The following is a 22847-nucleotide window of genomic DNA, read 5'->3' on the forward strand; positions in this document are numbered from 1 at the left end:
CAGTAGAATGTTATCAGTGCTACATTCCCTTTATGACTGAATACATTCCATTCTATGAGTTTATATTTGTCAGTTGATCAGATGATGGGCATTTGGGTTATTTCCACATTTTGTCTATTACAAACCATGCTGCTTGCTGTACGCATTCATGTTAAAGTTTTTGTTACGAACATTTTCAGTTTTCTGGGGTACTAAGAGTGGAATTGCTGGTCATATGGTAATTAGGTTTAATCTTTTGAGGAATTCACAAACTTTTCCACAGCAACTGTACCATTTTACATTCCCACGAGCAACTTTTTTCACATCCTCACCAACACTAGTTATTTTCTTTTATTATTATTATCATTATAATTCTATAACCTTCTAGTGGCTGTGAAATCCTATTTAAATAGCCACTTTTTTAAAAAGATTTTTTTATTTATGCATATAAGAACTGGAGTATAGGCCAGAGGTGTGGAGGGTGAGAGGATTCACCAGAGACAGAGTGGGGAACAGAACAGGCAGATTGACCGACATACACTGCTGAGGGGAGGAGCAGGCGAGTCAGGAGAGGTCTACTGTGCCATGTGGGTCTCCTCCCTGGCTGGGGATTGAACTGGAGCTGCAGAGGCTGCCGACAGCTTCATGGGATGTGTCTTACCCCGTTGCGCCACCAGGGAGGACCCCTAAATAGCCACTTTTGAATGAGTGGTTCTATCTATTGTGTCAGTTTTGCTAGCAGTCTGCTCATCCCTAATCTACCATAAACTGATGGGCTCTGTTTTACTAGTTTACTGAAAGTATGTTCTGTGGAAAGACATTCATGACCTCCTAAGGACTAAATTCAGCACTCAGTTCTCCTAAAAAGAATGCTCTTTCCATCTTCCAGTTTAACCCTGCACATAGCAAGTGCCATCTGTTCCCAACCTTCTTTAGGAAATTTCACACTGAGCACACTGAATCTGGACAAACGCAGCCCTAAGTGTCTCTGCCTATTGCTTCTGTTATTCTACCTGCCTATTTTGTTTTCACTTATTAGGTGGACCATTGCAATAATTTCCTATCCTTCCCAGATTCTCCCACAATGTTACTATTTTAACCACTGTCTACTCAAACTTTCACAGTAACTTGTAATGCAATTCCTACGGGATAAAATCCAGATTCTTTCATTTGAATTTAGGGCCAGCACTGGCCATATCCTCATTTTCCCACCTTATTTTCCATTATTCCTTCTTTAGTGGTAAAACTGACCTACATTGCCTGTGCCATTTCTCCCTCATACCATGTGCTCATTCTTTTCTCTAAATGCTTTTTTTTTTTTTTTTAAAGATCTATCCATCTATGCATACAAGAACTGGGGTACAGGCCAGAGATGTGTGGGGGTGAGAGGATTCACCAGAGACAGAGTGGGGAACAGAACAGGCAGACTGACTGAAATACACTGCAGAGGGGAGGAGCGGGCGAGACAGGATAGGTCTGCTGCACCATGTAGGTTTCTCTCTGGCTGGCCGGGGATCGAACTCGTGCTGCAGAGGCTGCAGATTGCTTCGTAGTGTGGTGCTTAACCCCTTGCACCACCAGGGAGGCCCTCTAAATGCTTTTCTATTCATGTTCAAATCACATTTCCTCCATCCATTTTTCCCTTCACCCCCATGGCTCATGCCCATTCTCCCACCTTTAAAGTTCTCTGGACTCAATAGCTACCTCTTGGATTTACCATTTATATAATGTCACCTTTTACCCATTATTTTTGGATTGGCTAGATTTTAGTCTGTGAGAAGACAGAAACTCTGTCCTATGCCCTTTCTCAAAGTGCATAAACTTTTTTGTGCTAAAACAGAGAGAAAACTAGAATTTTACCATCTTTTCCTAAGATTTTGTTGCAGACAGAGAAGATTCAGGGTTAAGGAGAAATGAGGCTGGAAAAGCTGGTAATATCTACAAATGTTGGAAAAGGTTTTGTAGAACATGAGGACTTGCCAGTAAAAAAAATGACTTTATTCTCATCACTACTATTCAGTATACTTTTGGAAGTCCTGCCTAAGGCAAGTAGATAAGAGAAAGAAGTAAAAGGAATCCAACTTAGAAGAGAAGAAATAAAACTATAACTATTTGCAGATAGCATGATAATATACATAGTAAACCTAAAGACTTCACTGAAATATGTTGGAAACAATAATTTAATGCAGTCAAGTAGCAATCTACAAAGTCAAAATACAAAAATGTGTTGCATGTCTATGTGCAAATAGTGACTAAAAGAGAAAGAAATCAATAAGACAATCCCATTTGCAATCACATCTAAAAGAATTAAGAACCTAGGAATAAACTTGGTAACTGAGTTGGTGAGAGACCTGTATAACTACAAGACATTGTTAAAAGAAATAAAAGATACAGAGAAATGGAAAGATAATTCCATTCGAATTAGCCATGCCTTATCCAAAATATTATACAGATTCAGTGCAATCCCTATCAAAATTTCCATGACATTCTTCAAGGAAATAGAAAAACATTACTGAAATTTGTAGGAAACAAAAAAACCCCAAATAGCTAAAGCAGCCATCACCCAAAAAAGAACGGAAGCATCACACTCCCAGGTTTCAAACTATGCTATAGCTAAAAGCTATTTTAGTCAAACCACTATGATATTGGAATAAAGAGAGACACACAGACCAATGGCATAGAATTGCAAGCCCAAAAAGAAACCCACACGCACATGGACATTTCATTTACAACAAAGGAACCAGAAACAAAGGATGGAGAAAGGAAAGTCTGTGCAACAAATGGTATTGGGAAAATTGGATAGCCACATGAAAAAGAATGAAACTAGACTTCTGTCTTATACCATACACAGAAATTAAGTCAAAGTGGATTAAAGGCTTGATTGTAAGACCTGGAGCCATGAAATACATTTAAAAAAAAAACAGGCAAAACACTTTATAACATTGGCTTCATGATTTCTTTGGGTATTCAACTATATATATATAACAGCAAGGAAATAAAAGCAAACACAGTGAGACAACATCAAACTAAAAAGTGTCTGTACAGCAAAAGAAACTATTACTAAGATAAAAAGACACCTTACTAAATAAGAAAATATATTTGCACACCATATATCTGAAAAGAAGCTAATATATCCAGGATCTACAAAAAACTCATACAACGCAGCAAAAAGAATACAATCCAATCAAAAATTGTGCAGAAGGGCTAAACAGACACCTCTCCAGTGACATACAGATGACTAGCACATGAAAAACTGCTCTATCACTTACCAGGGAAATGCAAATCAAAACCATAGTGAAACATCACCTCACACCTGTAAGATGGCCCATGTCAACAAGACCAGCAACAACAAGTTCTGGCAAGAGAAAAAGGAACGCTGGCACACTGTTCATGAGAATGTAGACTGGTCCAGCCATATGGAGGTTCCTCAGAATATTAAAGATTTATTGTATGATCGAGCAGTGTCAGTCCTAGGTATCTGTCTGAAAAATATAAAAACACTAAAGATATATATGCATTCCTATGTTCACTGCAGCACTATTTATGATAGCTGAGTTACAGGGACAGTTTATGTGCCCAACGACAGATGAGTGAATTAAGATGTGGTATGTGTATATATGTATCGTATATTTAATGAATATATATCATACATAATACGTATGATGAAATCTTGCCTTTTATGACAATATGGGTGGAACTGGAGGGGATTATGTAAGTGAAATAAATCAGAAGGAGAAAGACAAATACTGAATGACTACATTCATGTGGAATGTAAAGGAACAGATAAATCCAAACCAAACCAGACTCTTGGAATCTGACTGCAGAGCTGAGGTTACTATAGAGGGAGCAGGTTTGGCAGCAAAAGGTGGAGGGGTTCCAATAGACAAAAGGAGGGTTATTGGTGCTTTGGCAGTGAGTGACAAATTTGAATAGATGGGGACCTATACCTCCCAAACAGACACAGGTTGTATACCAATATTACATCAAAAAAATGATTAATTAATGTGGGTTTTTCTTGTTTCTCTTTCATACATTAATATTACCAAAAATTCATTTATATTCCTTTTCTCCAAGAAGCTTTAATGAGGTGTGATTCTGACAGAAAAATGAAATGTCCTTTTCCTAATCATTTTTTATCTGGTTTTCAGGTCCTCTTTGTTCCCAGACACTGGTGGCATTACGTGGAATCCATTGATCCTGTCACTGTCAGTGTAAACTCATGGATTGAACTGGTACCATTTTTTTAAAGAAATAAATGTAATCTTTGCTCTTAAGATGCAGAAAACTCTCTGTGAAACTTGGTGATTAATTCTAACCAACATTCCATATTGCCTTATTTTGAAATGCTCTTTTTTCTTTATGTTAATTTTGAATATGTAAAACATTTAAATTTTCAAAGCTGTACTAAAAGGTAAACTCAGAGAAGTCCTTCTTTTATCTTTGTTCCTCTACTTAGTTCCTCCTATCCCCTAGAGCAATCTATTTGTATTCATTTCTAGTTAATTCCAGTCAGTCTTTTTTGTAAATATATATATAAATAAATGTACATTTACTTATATATTTTATGTCTAATATATATTGATTTTTAAAAGCTTTCTTCTCATAATTTTTCCTTTGTCTTTTATTGTATTTATACTCATAAAAGAATATAACATATTTGTAAGATGTATACGATTAATAATATAATGAATACCAATGAACGTACCACCTAATCTAAAACCTGGAAAGTTTTAACTTGGATCTGTGTTGTGTTCCTTCCCGTTCTACCCCCATCTGTCTCCTTCAGAAGCTTCTTTCTCTTGCTTAAACAAGTCATCACATATTTACATATCCCTAAAAAAACTTACTATTTTACATATTTTAAGCTTAATAAAATAAAATCATATTTAATGTAGTTTTCTGAGGCTTTAAAAAATAATATCTTTAATGAGATTGAATCCATACCATACAAAATCACCAATTTCAAATAATAGTTTTTGTATACTCAAAGAATTGTGCAACCAATCAATTTTGGGATATTTTCATTGCCATAAAAAAGGAACCCCATATCTATTAATAGTTACTCCCCCTTTTTACTTTCCTGCCATAGGCAATTGCTAATCTGTTTTCTGTCTCTATAGATTTACCAGTTTTGGAATTATTTAATATGTGGTCTTGTGGATGACGTCTTTGACTCACATAATGTTTTCAAGATCATCCATGTAGTAACATGTATCAGCACTTTATTTTTTTTTATGATTGAAAAATATTCCATTGTATAGATATACCACATTGTCTTTCCACTCTAAGTTGATGGACATTTGGCTTGTGTCTACCATTGACTGTTGTGAATAATGCTGTTAATGTTAACATAGACATTTTTGTGGAATTACTGGATCAGGCAGCCCAGTAAGCTGGAAAGGAGACAAGTTGAAGTTGCTATCTGGAGTCTAAAATTATAAAACAGGTTGGCAGACAGGAAACTCACCCAGGGTTTCTGTTACAATCTCAAGGCAGAATTTCATAGATTTTTTTTCTCTGAAGGCTTCCAACTGATTGGATGAGGTCCAACCACATTATTGAAGATAACCTCCTTTACTTAAATTCACTTGATTGATAATACATCTGCAAAATATCTTCACAGCAACATGAGACTAGTAAACAAGTGGACATTATAGCCTAACCAGGTTGATTCATAAAATTAACCATCACATGTTTAATCCTTAGAGACACTGCCAGTCTGTTTGAAAAAGCAGCAGTACCATTTATATTCTCACAGCAATATATAAAGATTCCCATCTCTCCACATCCCCACCAACACAATCTGTCATCTTGATTATTGCCTTCCTAATGTGAAGTGGTGTCTCATCATAGAGATATGCTTTTTTCAATTTAATTTTATGATTCTAACATTTGTCTATGTTGTCATAAGTAGCTATTCATTCATTTTTGCTGTGGTGTAATATTCTCATATGTTAATATACCACAGCTTATTAGTTCATTGTTCTGTTGATGGATAATTGGGTTGTTCTCAGTTTTTTGCTTTTAAAAATAGAATATTCTTGTACATATGTGCAAATGTTTCTCTAGAGACGATATATATGTAGGAGTAGAATGCTGCTCTGTAGGGTATACAGTACTTAAGTTTATAAATAATGCCAGCATGTTTTCCAAATGGCTCTGAGTTTATCCTTCCACCATCAGTGTTTAAGATGTGTTAAGATAACCAGAGCTTCTTGATTTGTACTTAATTGATTAATAATGAGGTTAAGCATCTTTCTTACATTTATTTGTGTGTATGATTATAATTTTTTTTAATGTTTTCATGTCTTTTGCCCATTTAAAAATCGGGTCGTTTGTCTTTGTGCAGATATTCTGGATATTAATGTATTGTCATTACATATGTTGAAGACATCTGGTCTGTTTTTTTCCTTTATGATGCCTTTTGATGTGCAAAGTTGTTGATTTTAATGTAATTTTTCCTTAATGCCATAGTTTATACTCACTGTATCTTAAAAAAAAAATGTTTAGATGTTTAGCCATCTTACTCTTGTGATCAAGCATGCTTAATTATATTTTTTCCCATTCCTCAAATAGTTATATCAGACACTATATGGATTATTCCTCTGTATGTGATACTATTCTTTTTGAACTTTATTATTTTAAAGATTTATTTATTTATGCATACAAGAGCTGGGGTACAGGCCAGAGATGCGGGGGAGGTGAGAGGATCCACCAGAGACAGAGTGGGGAACAGAACAGGCAAATTGACTGAAATACACTGCTGAGGGGAGCAGTTGGCGAGATAGGAGAGGTCTGCCTCGCCTTATGGGTTTCTCCCTAGCCGGCCAGAGATCAAACTCATGCTGCAGAGGCTGTGGATTGCTTCATAGTGTGGTGCTTAACCCCTTGCGCCACCAAAGAGGCCCTCTTTTTAAACTTTAAACATGCCAAGGAATGGAAAAGATTAGAAAAACCTCATAAGGCCTATGTCTTATAGATAGGCAATGTACTTGAATTTGGGTGATGAAATATCCTACAGTTTTTCTAAATACCAGATTGATAGTAAATACGTAAAATATGTGGTCTGCCAATAACATTTCTTTTGTAAAAAGCTTATATTAATGAGAGAATAGAATACATAAGAGAGATTCTACTTTCTGTTTTAATCCATGAGATAGACCAATGAAAAAAATGTCGTTCTTTTTTTTTTCAATCATAGGAAGAGGACCACCTGGCCCGTGTGGAAGAGGCAATCACCCGTATGCTTGTGTGTGCCCTGAAAACGGCAGAGGATGCCCACAATACCAGAGCTTGGTTAAACCCAACAGAGGTAGGCTGCTTCTGGTTGTCATTCTGCGGTTCATTTTCTATGGTTAAGCAACCCTGACTACAACATTATTTTTCTAATTTGTATAAGTGCGTATAACCATTCTAAAGGATTTCTCCCCTCTTAGGGTGAAGAAACATCTCATGAAGTCAATTGTCGTTACTTAAATGGAGCTGTTTCTGCCTTTTTGGATCATTGCACAGTATCTAAGGTGTCAGAAATCCAAGCACCAAGAACAAGTAGAGAGTATGTGAGAGAGCAAGAATTAAATGTGCACAACCACGTGGAAGTGGAAGAAACAGGTAGCCACTTAACCCTGGGAACAACAGAACAGGAGGCAGCAGGTCCCTTTGGCCCTGATCTTGTTCCTGTAATACCAAGTTCTGAAGAACCACCTTCAGAAGAAGAAGACATATTTGAAAGTGGTGGTAAAGACTTTGTTGGCCAAGATGGAGAACATTCTAGAAAATTACATCACACTAAGAGGCAACGAATGATGAGCAAAAGTGAAGATGCAGTTATGGAACAAACTTCTTCAAATAGTGCATCAGCCCCTTGTCAAAAATTCATTTCCACAGATGACTTGCTGGACTGTTTAGTGAATCCAAAAGTAACTAGGATAGTGGCACAACTTTTGATACAAGGAAGAAGTTTGTGATTCTAAAGAAAATGACTTCTTAAACAGTATTTAAAAAACATTTTAGATAGTATGTTTTAAAAAAGAAAAAAGATGGAAAAGCAAAAGTTTAATTTTCATACTTAATAAACTAAGTTTCTGTACTTCCTACTTTCTTTCATGTTCTTTGCCCTTTGGCTAATTGGCTCTTGGTTGTTTGTAGGCCTTCTTTCTTCAAAGACTTTACCTTTCCGGCTCCCATGCCATCCTTTTAGCCTATTAAATGTCAACCCCCAAGTGTTCTCAACAGGAGGTAATCTTGCCATCAACATCAAGCAGAGGTCTGCCTTCTGCTTGTTTTGGTTAATAAAGTTTTATTGGAACACAGCCCTGCCATTTTTTTTTACTTGCTGTCTGTGGTGGCATTAGGGTTACAGTGGCAGAGTAATAACAGAAACTGCATAGCTATAAAGTCAGAAATATTCACTATTTCCTTACAGAAAAAGTTAGCCACCCTTTACCTATTATCTCCACTGGGTGGATCCTAACCCCCATCTGAAGTGATCATACTTTTGATACCTGCACGATTTTCACTGGTTAACTCATGTCATCTACAGCAGAGTACTGACAGGAAAAGGATGAGACCCAATAAGTGTCCTCCTTATGGAAGGAACTGGGACCTCTGACACCAGTCCTGGGAATAAAAAGGAACAGATGATACTGATTCCTGAAACTGACTAAAATCTTGGTTTAGTGAAATCAATCTCACTCTCCTTACATTTGTAAGATGATCTGAGGGAGCTTATTATTACTACTGTGTAAGAATTTAGAAATTATAAAAGCCTATTACCTCTGAATAACCATTCATGAGATAAATACTTGACCAAAAATTTCCCAAGTTTACCTTGCAAGATGAATTGATTACTGGCCCCATCCTTCTCAGCCTTCAGACAGAGGTTATTAATAAATCCAAAGAAAATCCGTGTCTCCCTTGGGAGAGGAAAGAAAGTATTATGTAAACATGCCCAGAAAAATAAGGTTCTGGAAAAAACCCCTTCTGTCACACCTATCACCATCTGACCACTATACATGTACTTATCTACTTGATGATTCTCCCTCCCAACCAGAATGTAACTGTATTCATACATTTATCAGTGCTTAAGATGTGGTATATGCTCATTAAATATTTGAGAAGATTATAAAAAGATTTTGTTAGTAATACTCCGTCAAATACATAGGGGCAGTAGATGTTGTAGCCAAGGCTAAGATGTCTGCTATCCCTAGTCAGTATATCCCTATTACAGATACCGGTATTTCTTTCATATGTTTGCTGCTCCTTTGACCATCGATTTTCAAATTGCAGGTCGTGACCCATTAGTCATAAGATCTGAATAGTGCAAAGGATAACATTTTAAAAAAATGTAATAGAAAACAAAACAAAACCAAAAAAAGGTTACTAGAGGGTGGGATGGAAACAAAGCAAAGGGTGAGGGACTCTAATGGAGTGTAGTTGAGTTTGATTGTAGGTGTTGGTGTAGTAGCATATATTTGAAGTGGAGAAAACCTGTACTTCTAAAACAATAGTGTTATATACCAAAATAGGAAAAAGTCATTAACTTTTTAAAATGGTTCAGAATAGGTGATTTCAGAGAATTCAATTGTAAGTGCAAATATTATTTTGTGAAATTTTACAGGAAGATACATTTTTAAAACATTTATTTTTAAAACTTTATTTATTTATGCATATGAGAACTGGAGTACAGGCCAGAGGTGTGGGAGGTGAGAGGATCCACCAGAGACAGAGTGGGGAACAGAACAAGCACATAGACCGAAGTACAATGCTGAGGGGAACAGCGGGCAAGTCAGGAGAGGTCTGCTGCGCCATGTGGGTAGCTCCCGTCTGGGGATCGAACTTGTGCTACAGAGGCTGTGAACAGCTTCACAGCACTGTGCTCAATCCCTTGCACCACCAAGGAGGCCCAGGAAGATACATTTTTTTAAAGGTAAGTATATTTCATAAATTTTTAAGTTACATTTGTGTGGGTACTAGACCAGGTGTAAAATGTATTTTTTTAATTATATAATTTTATATCATTGTCCATTTTTGTGTAAGCTTGATTTCTCCTTTCTGGTGTAATCCCCATAAAATTGCCACCACCAAGACACCCATGAACCATCACCATAGTCCCTTGTGCTCTTCCTTCCCTGTTTTGATCCCTCTTCCTCCCCTTCACCTGCTGGATATCTCCAATTTATAGTTTGCCTGCTAGTTTTATTTATCTTTCCAGAACCCTTATTTGGTTCCCCTATATTTCTTCTATAAATGAAACCATGCAATATTTTTCTTTTTCCTTCTGGCTTATTTCACTGAGCATAATCCCTGCCTATTCCATCCATGTTGCTGTGAATGGCATGAGTACATCTTTTTTTACTGTTGTATAGCATTCCATTGTGTATATATACCACGATTTTTTCATCCAGGTATCTGTTTTTGGGCATTTAGGTTGTTTCCATATCTTACCTATTGTAAATAGTGCTACATTAAGTATAGGAATGCAGGTTTCCTTTCAAATTAATGTTTTTGTGACCTTGGGTAGATTCTTAGGCATATGGTAGCTCCATTTTTAGTAGTTTGATGGTTCTCCACACAACTTTCCATAGTGGTTAGAACATTTTACTTTCCCATCAACAGTGTAAGAGGGATCCTTTTTCTCCACATCCTTGCTAGCATTTATTGTTGCCATTTTTTTAAAAATGGGCTATTCTCACTGGTGTGAGGTGGTATCTCATTGCACTTTTGATTTGCATTTCCCTGATTATAAGAGATGAGCATTTTCCATATACCTGTTGGCCATTTGCCTTTCCACGTTGGAAAAGTGTCTTTTTAGTTCTGCCCATTTTTTGACTGGATTGTTTGCTTTGTTTTTGTTGTGAGCTTTTTGCAGATCTTTGAAATCAGACTGTTATCAGTTTCAGAGAGTGCAAATATCTTCTCCTATTCCATAGGGTGTCTTTGTTTTGGTTATTGTCTCTTTTGCTGTACAGAAACTTTTTAGTTTGATGTAATCTCAGCTGTTTATCTTTTCCTTCACTTTCTTTGCTTTGGGGGATGAGTCTTTAAAGATGCTTCTGAGATATATGTCATGGGGTGTTTTGCCTATGTTTTCTTCTATATGTTTATAAAATGTATTTCTTAGTGTAGGTTGGAGTTTGAACTCATTCTGAGACAAAGCATTGAATTTGGACATATTTGTCCATAATTTGTCCAAACATATTTAGACATATTTGGACATAATTATGAACATATTCTAAGTGTAAATGGATGATGGGACATAATTTCATATTATAAAGATAGAGATTAAGACACAGCAAGAGATTCCTGGCTACCTGCCAAACAGGTGCGTGAGAGGAAGGGAGATGGTGAAAGGAGAGGCTCTCAGCCACCAAAAGTTCTGGCTCTCATTTCAGACTGCAGTTCTCAGGTGGGCATGCCTGAGGGAGTGAAATTAATTATGAAACAAATGCACTGCCCCACCCGAGGTCAGAGAGATTCAAGATACTGCTCAGTGTCACACCTGGAATCACAAGCATCAGCAGGCTATTCAGCAGACAAGGTGGCCATTTTATTTAAGGGTACATAAGAATGATTTTTTTCATTTTAAAATGGTCCAGCCATGATTAGTCATGCTTATATCAATAAGGTTGCAAAGTATAATTTTAATTTTTTTTAAAAGATTTTATTTATTTTTACATATAAGAACAGCCCAGAGGTATGGGGGCGGGGGGGTGAGAGCATTCAGAGACACGCCACAGGGTGGTGGGGAGCAGAACAGGCAGATCTACTGAAACACAGTGCTGAGAGGAGCAGCAAGTGAGACAGGAGAGGTCTGCTGCACCTTGTGGATCACCTCCCTGGCCAGCCAGGGAATCGAACTCTTGCTGCAGTGACTGGCAATAGCTTGATAGCGCTGTCTTTAACCCCTGCACCAACAGGGGGCACCCTCTCCATTTTATTTTTTTCTCATTGTCAATCAGTTCAGATGTCAGTGTCAGGGAAGCCACCCTGAGCAGTTAGGGGTCTTTGCAAACCACCTACAAGACAAACAGTGACTGCAAGAAACATTTCAAGAAGTCTGTGTTAATGCAGCAGCAACTGTGGCACCTTCAACCTCCTCAACTTGAAGTGCAGGCATCACCCCAGAGCCCAGAAAAGACACCTTCATCCTCCTGCAGACTTCTACCTTCTGAGTGCACTGTGCACTGACTCCCTGGGGCACTGCTCCGCCTCTTAGCCCACGTTGCTGCCAATGAAGACAATCTCAATGGAAACCAAAGCCAGAAGGAAGAAAGTAGGAAATGAGTAAGTTGTTAAGAGAAAACAAAAGGCTACAACTTTTTTTTTTTTTTTTACAATTGGATAGATAAGGATGCGTAATGTCTTCCACAAAGGAAGCTCAGATGCTATTTGCTAAAAGTGATGAGGTACTCTGGGTAAGCCTGGTAGTCATAAAATACCACAAACAAAGTGGGATTTGACACATTATCTGTGACAGTGTCATACAGGTCAGTAGGATTTCGGGGATCCTTGGGAGGAGGTACAATTAATGACTGATTTCCAGGTGCGCTGAGTCCAGTAAGCACTCGCACATAATACATATACTTTTTCCCATTTGCATCTGGTTTGGAGTATGTATCATTGGCAGAATAACTGGCATTGACAGCAAAATAGGTTCCTTTTCCATATAACACAGCTGTGAAGAGAAAACAAAACATTTTTAAGGATTCCACTTTAGCCTATAAATTGGTATGTTGATATGTCAAATAATGTTAAAATACTGGGTAGCTCTTCTATTTAAAAACCTCTTAATATTTTTGCTTATGTTTCTAATTTTTTTAAATCATTCTTCCATCCCAAAATCATCATTCCCCTTTAGTAAGTCTGACCCTGAAACTTTGGTAGCACCAGAGTCACAGCCACAAGGGAACACCAAGTCAGCTTGGGGTCTCATGCCCAACCCCTCAGATGGAGCACCAGATGTCATGGCTCCTTACCGTTCTTCCCAGCATAACTGCGGTTAAAGCCGTTGCGATTGACATGAGGCATTGAGTGGGCATCTGTCCCATGGAAGAGCAGCCTCTCGTTAATGACATGGTTGTTCTTGGCATCCATGGTTTTCTTCTTCGTCTGATAGCTATTCCAGAGGTCTGGATTCTGGATTCTCTCAATCTGCAAATGAATCAGGAAAAATACTCTACTAGCATCAAGAGCACTCAGCAAGATACAGCCAATTAAACACCACTATTTTTCATAAACAAAAATTAAAATAAATAGCAAAATCACTGTCAGGTGGCAGCATTGTGCATTTAGAAATCTTGTTCAATCCAGTGTTTCACAAAAAATGTCTTGGGAAGGCTGCTGATTTTATTTTGAACATCCTTCATGCACCAGAGGAGAGTGAGCAGTGGTTAGGTCCCTAACTGTTAATCATAAGAACTGGACCAACCAAGTCTCCCCAGCTCCTGCTTTTGACCTACACTCTCTTCACTGCTCCCGCAGCTGTCTACCTCACACTGTCGCTCTCCATCTCCCTCTTTTCTCTTTCTGAAAATCTGGCTTACCTACCTATGCTTGAACAGAGTGAGAAGCACTAGAAAGAAGGCACAAAGCAAAATTAATGGATGTAAATCCATCTCTGGCCAGTTGGAAGAGGGAGCTTGAATCCTGGTGGGAGGGGGTTGGTTTCAGATCAATGTGGCCGTGCTTTGACCAGATTCTGGAATGTGGCTTTCAGGGCTGTGGTGGAGACTTACGTCCACTGATAAGAACCAGACAAATCTAGAATCCATTTAAAAAACTGGTTCTGGGTGTCTTAAAAAAATCTAGGCAAGACTGAACCAAAATTTGGCACATTCTACAAACTGGCTAGAACATCCAATATCATGAAAAATAACCTCAAATACCTAGGGCTGTTCAAGATCAGAACAGATAAAGGAAATTAGAACCAATTTTGGTCCTTCAATCTAGTTTTAGGCATAGGATGGCGGGAGGGGAGAAAAAATTCTAAGACTTCTGTGGTGAACAATTGGGCAAATTTGAACATGAATTCTATATTAGATATTAATAAGTTAATTTTAATTTTATAATAAAAGATAATGGTAATGTTATTTAACAGAATTTGTTTCTATGAGACATGTACTAAAATATCTTGGGGTGTCATAATATCTGCAACTTACTTGCAAACACTTCCTCAAAAACTGAATGCGGGAGAAAAATAAATGTGGCTACAGTGTTGAATCAAAATGAACGTTTTTCAGTGTTCCAAATCTTAGTCACAAGTCCTAAAAGTCACGGACTTTTAGGTGACAAATGGGTCACCTAAAAATCACCCATTTTTTCATGCCAATGTTTTCACACCACTAGAAACCTCATAGAGGTGCCTTAAGTACAACCCAGCTCTGCTTTTATCAGTGTCATACACTGGGATGTAAGCATCAAAGAGCTACAGATCTGAATCAAATTGCCTTAGCTTTTCTTTTTTTTTTTTTAAATTTTATTGTTATATTCCCCATACAATTACAGCCCCCCCATTCTGACCCCAATCCCTCCCCTCCCACCCCCGCCCCCCTAAAAGTGTCTCTGGTTCATAGTTTTTTGTTGATTTTGATTTTCACTTTCTTATAGTTATTCATTTTCCTGGTCCCTTATTTAAGTTTTCTAGATTCCTGCTATGAGTGAGACCATCCGGTATTTTTCTTTTTCTTTTTGGCTTATTTCGCTGAGCATGATCCCTTCCAGCGCCATCCATGTTGCTGCAAATTGCATGTGTTTATCTTTTTTGAATGCTGAGTAATATTCCATGGTATATATGTACCACATCTTCTTGATCCAGTCATCTATTTTTGGGCATTTGGGTTGTTTCCAAAGCTTAGCTATTGTAAACAGTGCTGCTATAAACATAGGGGTGCAGGTGTTCTTTGGAATTGATGTTTCTGTGTCCTTTGGGTAAATAGCTAGGAGTGGAATTGCTGGATCATATGGAAGCTCTATGTTTAGTAGGTCCAGAAATCTCCATACAGCTTTCCACAGTGGTTGGACCAGTTTGCACTCCACCAACAGTGCAGAAGAGTTCCTTTTTCTCCACACCCTCGCCAACATTTGTTGTTGCTAGTTTTTTTAATATGTGCCATTCTCACTGGTGTAAGATGGTATCTCATGGTAGTTTTGATTTGCATTTCCCTGATGACAAGTGATGTTGAACATTTTTTCATATGCCTGTTGGCCATTTGCATTTCCTCTTCAGAGAAGTTTCTTTTAAGCTCTTCTGCCCATTTTTTGACTGGATTATTTTCTTTGTTGTTGTTGAGTCTCATCAGCTCTTTGCATATTTTTGTGATCAGTCCTTTATCATTAGTGTTGGGTGCAAAAATGTTCTCCCAGTTGGTGGGGTTTCTCTTTGTTTTTGTTATTGTCTCTTTTGCTGTGCAAAAGCTCTTTAATTTGATGTAGTCCCAGCTGTTTATCTTTGCCTTCACTATCACTGCTTTGGGTGATGTGTCTGTAAAGATGTCTTTGATGTGCAAATCACGTAGTGTTTCGCCTATATTTCCTTCTATATATTTATGGTTTCAGGTCTTATGTCTAGTTCTTTAATCCATTTTGAGTTGATTTTTGTGTATGGTGTGAGGTGGTGGTCAAGCTTCATTCTTTTGCATGTAGCGACCCAGTTTTCCCAGCACCATTTATTGAACAAACTTTCTTTGCTCCAATGCATATTCTTTGCTCCTTTGTCAAAGATTAGTTGACCATAAATCTGTGGGTTTATTTCTGGATTTTCTATTCGATTCCATTGGTCTGTATGTCTGTTCTTGTTCCAATACCATGCAGTTTTGATGATTATGGCTTTGTAGTATAGTTTGAAGTCTGGGAGTCTGATGCCTCCATTCCCTTCTTTTTTTTTCAGGAGAGCTTTGGCTATTCGGGGTTTTTGGTGATTCCATATGAATTTCACCAATAATTGTTCTATTTCTTTGAAGAATGACATTGAAATTTTGATTGGAATAGCATTGAATCTGTATATTGCTTTTGGTAGGATGGCCATTTTAATAATGTTTATTCTTCCAATCCATGAGCAGGGGATGTCTCTCCATTTCTTTGTGTCTTCTTCTATTTCTTTTAACAGTGTTTTATAGTTTTCTTTGTATAGGTCCTTTACCTCTTTTGTTAGATTTATTCCCAAATATTTGATTTTTTTTGTTTCAATAACAAAAGGGATGGTCTTTTTGATTTCTTCTTCTTCAGATTTATTGTTTGTGTATAGGAAGGCTACTGACTTTTGCGTGTTGATTTTGTATCCTGCCACTTTACTGAACTGATTGATGAGTTGAATTAGCTTTTCTGTGGAGTTTTTGGGGTTCTCTATGTATAATATCATATCGTCTGCAAATAGTGATAGTTTGACTTCTTCTTTTCCTATTTGGATTCCTTGGATGTCTTTCTCTTGTCTTATTGCCCTGGCTAGGACTTCCAGTATTATATTGAAAAGCAATGGTGAGAGTGGACATCCTTGTCTTGTTCCAGATCTTAATGGAATTGCTTTCAGCTTTTCACCATTGAGAATGATACTGGCTGTTGGCTTGTCATAGATGGCCTTTATGATGTTGAGGTATGTTCCTTGTGTCCCCAGAATTTCAAGGGCTTTTATCATGAATGGGTGTTGCACTTTGTCGAAAGCTTTCTCAGCATCTATTGATATTATCATATGGTTTTTATATTTCTTTTTGTTGATGTGTTGGATAACGTTGATTGATTTTCGGATGTTAAACCATCCTTGTGCCCCTGGAATGAATCCAACTTGGTCGTGGTGAATTATCTTATGGATACATTGTTGGATTCTGATAGCTAAAATTTTATTGAGGATTTTTGCATCAGTGTTCATTAGGGAGATTGGCCTGTAGTTTTCCTTTTTTGTGTTGTCCTTGTTCGGTTTTGGTATTAGTGTAATGTTGGCTTCATAAAACGTGTTTGGTATTGTCCCTTCCTTCTCAATTTTTTGGAAGAGTTTGTGAAGGATAGGCACTAATTCGTCTCTGAATGTTTGGTAGAATTCATTTGTAAATCCATCAGGTCCTGGGCTTTTGTTTTTGGGGAGGTTTTTGATTACCATTTCAATTTCGCTAATTGTAATTGGTCTGTTTAGGTGTTCTATTTCTTCTTTATCTAGCTTTGGGTGATTGTAGAGTTGTAGGAATTTGTCCATCTCCTCTAGATTGTTAAACTTGTTTCCATATAACTGTTCATAGTAGTTACTGATTATTCTTTTGATTTCTGCTGTGTCCGTTGTGATTTCTCCTCTTTCATTGATGATCCTGTTTATTTGTGCTTTCTCCCTTTTTTCCTTTGTGAGCCTGGCTAGGGGTTTGTCTATTTTATTGATTTTTTCAAAAAACCAGCTCTTGGTTTCATTGATCTTTTGGATTGTTTTTTTAGTTTCAATTTCATTTATTTCTGCTTTGGTTTTTATTATTTCTTTTCTTCTACTGGTTTTGGGGTTTTTTTGTTGTTCTTTTTCTAGATCTTTGAGCTTCGAGATGAGGTTGTTTCTTTGCGTTCTTTCTTGTTTCTTGATGTGAGCTTCTATTGCTATATATTTTCCTCTTATTACTGCTTTTGCTGCATCCCATACATTTAGGATATTAGTGTCCTCCTTGTCGTTCAATTCAAAAAATTTTTTAATTTCTTCTTTGATCTCCTCATTAGTCCAATGGTCTTCCAGTAGTGTGGTTTTTAATCTCCATGAGGTAGGAAAGTTCCTTGCCTTCTTTTTATGGTTTATTTCTAGTTTGATGCCTTCATGGTCAGAAAAGATGGTTGATATGATTTCAATCTTGGTGTATCTGTTGATGTTTGTCTTGTGCCCCAGTATGTGATCGATCCTGGAGAATGATCCGTGTGCGCTTGAGAAAAATGTGTACTCCGTTTTTTTGGGGTTTAGTGTTCTATAGATGTCTGTTAAGCCTAATTGCTCTAGGTCCTTATTTAGAGCTTTGGTTTCTTTACTTATTTTTTGTCTTGTTGATCTATCCATTGTTGATAGTGGTGTGTTGAAGTCTCCCACTACGTATGTGTTTTCTCTGATGTCTGTTTTCAGAGAGGACAACAGTTGTCTGATATATTTTGGTGCTCCTTCGTTTGGTGAGTATATGTTAATGAGTGTTATTTCTTCTTGAAGTATTGTCCCCTTGATCATAATGTAGTGACCATTGGGGTCTCTTTTTATCTTTTTGAGTTTGAAATCTCTTTTATCTGATATAAGTATAGCTGTTCCTGCTTTCTTTTTTGGTCCATTTGCTTGTAGGATTGTTTTCCATCCTTTAACTTTGAGCCTATTTTTATCTTTTGTAGCTAAATGTGTTTCCTGGAGACAGCAAAAGGTTGGGTTTTGTTTCTTAATCCAGGCTGCCACTCTGTGTCTTTTTATTGAAGAGTTTAGTCCATTTACATTTAGAGTTAATATTGATATGTTAACATCTGTATTTGCCATTGTGTTTGTCTTTCCTTTGATTTTATTTATTTATTCTTTTAATAACTTTTTTTTTTTTTTTTGGCCTTCTTTCATTGTTATTCGTCCCTCTGAGGTTCTGGCTTTAGGACTCCTTGTAGTATTTTTTGGAGTGGGGGTTTAGTTGCAATGAAATTCTGGAGTTTCTGTTTGTCTGGGAAGGTCCATATTCTTTCTTCAAAGAGTAAGGAGAGCTTTGCGGGATAGAGTATTCTTGGTTGGCATCTGTTTTCTTGGAGTCTGTTGACTATGTCCCTCCACTCTCTCCTTGCCCGTAGTGTTTCTTCGGAGAAGTCTGATGTCAGCCTGATTGGTTTTCCTTTGAATGTTATCTGTTTCTTCCCTCTTGCCAGCTTCATTATTTTTTCCTTGTCCTGGATTCTTGGGAGCTTTACTATTATGTGTCTTGCTGTATTTTTCCTTTCGTCGTGGAAGTTTGGTGTTCTTCTTGCTTCTTGTATATCAATTTTCAGCTCCTTCTTCACATTTGGGAAGTTCTCTTCAATTATCTCTTTGAATATTTTCTCTGTTCCTACATCTCTCTCCTCTCCTTCTGGTATTCCTATAACTCTTATATTTCCTTTCCTCATGGAGTCAGATAGTTCCCGAAGTCTTTCTTCGTTCTTTTTCCTTCGTACTTCTCTTTCCTTTTCTGTTTTGGTTCTTTTTATTTCTGTGTCTTCAAGATTACTTATTCGTTCTTCCATTTCATCTATTCTGCTTTCATTGCTTTTCCCAGAATTCTTTAGTTCTTCCATTAATTCTTTGATCTCCTGCATTTCTTTTACTTCCCTCTTTAGGGACTCAATTTCTTTCTTCTGACCATTGTTTTCCCTCTCTAGGTACTCAATTGCATTCTTCTGATCGTTGATTATTTTTCCCTTATCATTGTTTTCCTTTATGACTTCTGTCAGTTTTTTAATCACGGCAATTTTAAATTCTCTTTCTGGAAGGCTCAGAAATTCTTCCAAGTTATTGTCTTTGCAATCTGGGGGCTGGCTTTCTTTTTGTGGTGTGCTTTTTCTCTGGAGAGTTGCTAGGTTGCGTGTGGTTCTTCTCCTCTCTACTGTCTGTTTTCTAATTTGCCGTATGCGTTGGGACACTGTGTTGTTGGGACTGGCCGGCATCTTGGGTGGGCTTCTCTGTTCCCCTCTGGTTCTTCCAGGAGTCATCTGTCAGTTTCAAGCAGCCGGGCGGCCGGGGCTGTGTGCTGGTGCTGGTCTCCTCCTGGGGGGCGGGGCTCTCTTTAATGGCCTCTCTTTTCTATTCTTATACTCCCCAATATTTATGCCATCATAATGCTTTTTCCATTGTTGTAGAAGCAACTTGAGTAACTTCCTGGGTCCTCAGTGAAACACAGATCCAAAAATTGATCTTCAAAGTATCAAATAATACAATGATCTTGAGCTCCAGATGCTTCCGTCAGGTCCCTGTTTGGGCGCCACCTGTTGCGAGCCAGCCACAGCAGTCTGGTTGTCAGGGGTTCCTGAACTTCAAAGAATGTCTATTCATTAGCAGTCAGATGATAGCTTCAGTATTTCACTATTGCTGTGGACAAGTGACTTCTGTTTTCTAACTAATCTTCATTATTTGATATGACATAGAATGTAGAAAAAATGATTTTTCATATGTCATTAGACAACTCAGAGCCACTTCTGAGTCTGTTGGAATGCACTGCAAATCACTCAAAAACCATGGACTTTGAGTTGGATGCAATTTCCAGAATGGAACTTTGGTCTTTCTTACTTCGGCAATGGTGATGTGGTCTCCCAAATAACACGCTGCTGATCCAAGATAAATTGCCTTAGCTTTTCTGAGAATAGTTTTGCTCCACTGGATAACATTAAAAAATTAAAAAAAAAAACAAGCAAAAATAAACGGGCCTCCCTGGTGGCGCAAGAGGTTAGACACAGCACTATCAAGCTATCTGTATCCGCAGCCTCTATAGCACGAGTTTGATCCCAACCAGCCAGGGAGCTACCACATTGCGCAGCAGACCTCTCCTGAATCGCCCGCTGTTCCCCTCAGCAGTGTATTTCAGTTAATCTGCCTGTTCTGCTCCCCACTCTGTCTCTGGTGAATCCTCTCACCCCTGAACCTCTGATCTGTACCCCAGTTCTTATATGCATAAATAAATAAAAATCTTTTAGGAAAGAAGTTCAAAAAAACAACAACTGTGGTATATAATTTGGTATGGAATTTATTGTGAGGGTGATTTTGATTTTATTCTCTAGTATTGATTCACAGGAGTTATCTCTTAGGAGTCATTTTTAATGCTTTAAGAAGCTGTTAATCTCTTGATCAAATTGCTTGCTTTTTAATTTGTGGACTTTATCAATCTTGTGATTGGGGATTTCCTTCTTTGCTTCATCCACTAAAAAGCTCAGGGACAAGATTTTGTGGTCCAATGTAATTTTCTAGGACCTCATGTTATGTACTTACAGGAGCTAAGATTGACTGTATATTATTTTATCCCTATACTTCTTTTTCTCTGTCTACTTGTCATTTTTTTATTTGAGTATGAGATATACCTTCATAGGATACTTCATATATTTATTGAATTATTAAGTGTGTAACTACATGAATAATCAGTGAGGTGACAATGCAAATAGGATGAGTTAATTTGCAAAGAAAAAAATGCAGGACTGGTGGCAAACTTATTATTATGGGTAATGGGAAGATACTAAAAGATCTGGCTTTATCAGAAAGTGGTGGAATTAAGAATAGAAATGAGGACAGAAGGGGAAAGATAATATCTGGAGATGACGAAATAGATTTTAAGCAAACTGATTTAACAAACTGATATTTGAGTGAAGATTGTTTTAGGTCACTGGGATTATGTTCCAGAGCCTGAGTCGGAGCTCCAGATTCGTGACAATGATTAGGGAACTGTCAGCATTGAAGCCAAGAAGGATAGAACCATTCCCGATAAAGTAGAGACAGAAGTCCACACTCCTGTGTGTAAAGTTAGGATTAGAAGTTTGGGGGAGAAACAGATACCAGTAATAATGAAAAAGGAATATTAGTAAAAAGGAAAAGAAAGTATCAAATTATTGCTGTAGAAGTCAAGGGAGAACAAAATTTCTAAGTACACTATTCATGTTTAAAAGTGGAAGATGCCAAAAGTGAGGCTATTGGATTTTACAAGGAAGCTGGCACTATCATTAGTGGGTGGTGGGCAGAAGCACATAATCCTGATCTCCTGAGCCTCCATGTGTCTCTTCGGGTGTTTACTGGGTACCAAATACAACTTTGAGGCAATATCACTGTAATTTTTTTTTTTTAGAATCCTTTTTAAAAAATATATATTCATTTATTTATATAAGCACTGGGTACAGTCAGAAGTGTGGGAGGGTGAGAGAATTCACCAGAGCCAGAGTGGGGAACAGAACAGGCAGACTGACGAAATACACTGCTGTATTCTGTATTCTGATATTATACCTAATACTGTATTAACTTACACAAAAAACCTCCATCCTGAAATCTTAATAATTATGCTGACATAAATTGAATCCAGGATCTAAAAATCTAATTAACATTAAATATCTAATTCTCAGTAAAAAAATTATGATAGGAAGTGAGTGAAAATGTACTTACATAAGATCACAATACTATTTATTTCCACCACTAAGAAACCACATGTCAGAAGACTTACCTTCTCTATCCTGAAGTTTGCACAGGTCTGATAAAACTTGCTTGCCACTGAGTTATAGTCAGGATTGCCAGGGTATAGACCAACCACACAGATGCTCTGCTGCCTCATGTCAGTCCAATAAGCAGGGATCTCAACTGCAAAGTAGACAATTGAGTTCTACCTCAATAGGGGAAGATCCTCTATATAGTCCACGTTCCTAGTATGCTCTGAAAAACTGAGTGCTCTCTGTGTTCTTGTTCACAATCTCTTAATTTTATTCAAGGTCTTCCTTATTTTCTAGATTGTTTTTAAAAATATGGACCAAAGACAACCTATATCTGAGGCAACCATAATCTTGTTTAAAAAAAAAAAAAACCAACGGTTAAGATGCAACCTATGAAGCTATCCGCAGTTCGCTCCTTGCCAATGTGTGTCATCTTAATAAGTTTTGATAACATGCAGATTTGAGAACTATCAGTGTATCATAACCCAACTGCATAGCCTGTTCAGTATTTAGTTCATCATAATTTAGCAATTTAATAATAAATTATTCCCGAGAGTGTCCAACAGTCACTATGTCTTTTCAATTACATGGACTCTGGTCATGGGCCCTCCACATCTGTTCCTTCATTCTTCACAGCATCCATAAAAGTTGGGGGCAGGGGATAGCAGGTTTTATATGTGATGGGTGTGCTGACAGCTCTCTCCCCATCTCCTTCTAAATAAAAGGCCACAACTGACTGGTCATTT

The 22847-nt window shown here is 37.5% G+C and overlaps 2 protein-coding genes across 6 annotated transcripts in view; one reads left to right on the top strand and one right to left on the bottom strand.

Annotated features, from left to right (window-relative positions):
* HSPBAP1 (HSPB1 associated protein 1) overlaps window positions 1–8311 on the top strand; it is a 49882-nt gene extending 41571 nt beyond the window's left edge. Inside the window, exons 6-8 of one of the 2 annotated variants that reach the window (XM_037525439.2) lie at window positions 4128–4211; window positions 7181–7291; window positions 7416–8311. In XM_037525439.2, coding sequence (XP_037381336.1) covers window positions 4128–4211; window positions 7181–7291; window positions 7416–7946 — 726 coding nt within the window. In that variant the 3' untranslated portion in view covers window positions 7947–8311. The remainder of the gene's footprint in view (window positions 1–4127; window positions 4212–7180; window positions 7292–7415) is intronic. The other variant, XM_037525440.2, reaches the window with a different exon arrangement.
* A 3271-nt stretch (window positions 8312–11582) lies between these two features.
* PARP14 (poly(ADP-ribose) polymerase family member 14) overlaps window positions 11583–22847 on the bottom strand; it is a 42030-nt gene continuing 30765 nt past the window's right edge. For all 4 annotated transcript variants that reach the window (XM_054700514.1, XM_054700513.1, XM_054700515.1 and 1 more), the window contains exons 15-17: window positions 22119–22252; window positions 12957–13131; window positions 11583–12655 (exon numbers count right to left, since the gene is read on the bottom strand). In XM_054700514.1, the coding sequence (XP_054556489.1) occupies window positions 12366–12655; window positions 12957–13131; window positions 22119–22252 (599 nt within the window). In that variant the 3' untranslated portion in view covers window positions 11583–12365. The remainder of the gene's footprint in view (window positions 12656–12956; window positions 13132–22118; window positions 22253–22847) is intronic.

Source organism: Talpa occidentalis, unplaced genomic scaffold (genome assembly GCF_014898055.3).
Source record: "Talpa occidentalis isolate TD23 unplaced genomic scaffold, MPIMG_talOcc4v2.1 talOcc4.4, whole genome shotgun sequence".
Lineage (NCBI taxonomy): Eukaryota > Metazoa > Chordata > Mammalia > Eulipotyphla > Talpidae > Talpa > Talpa occidentalis.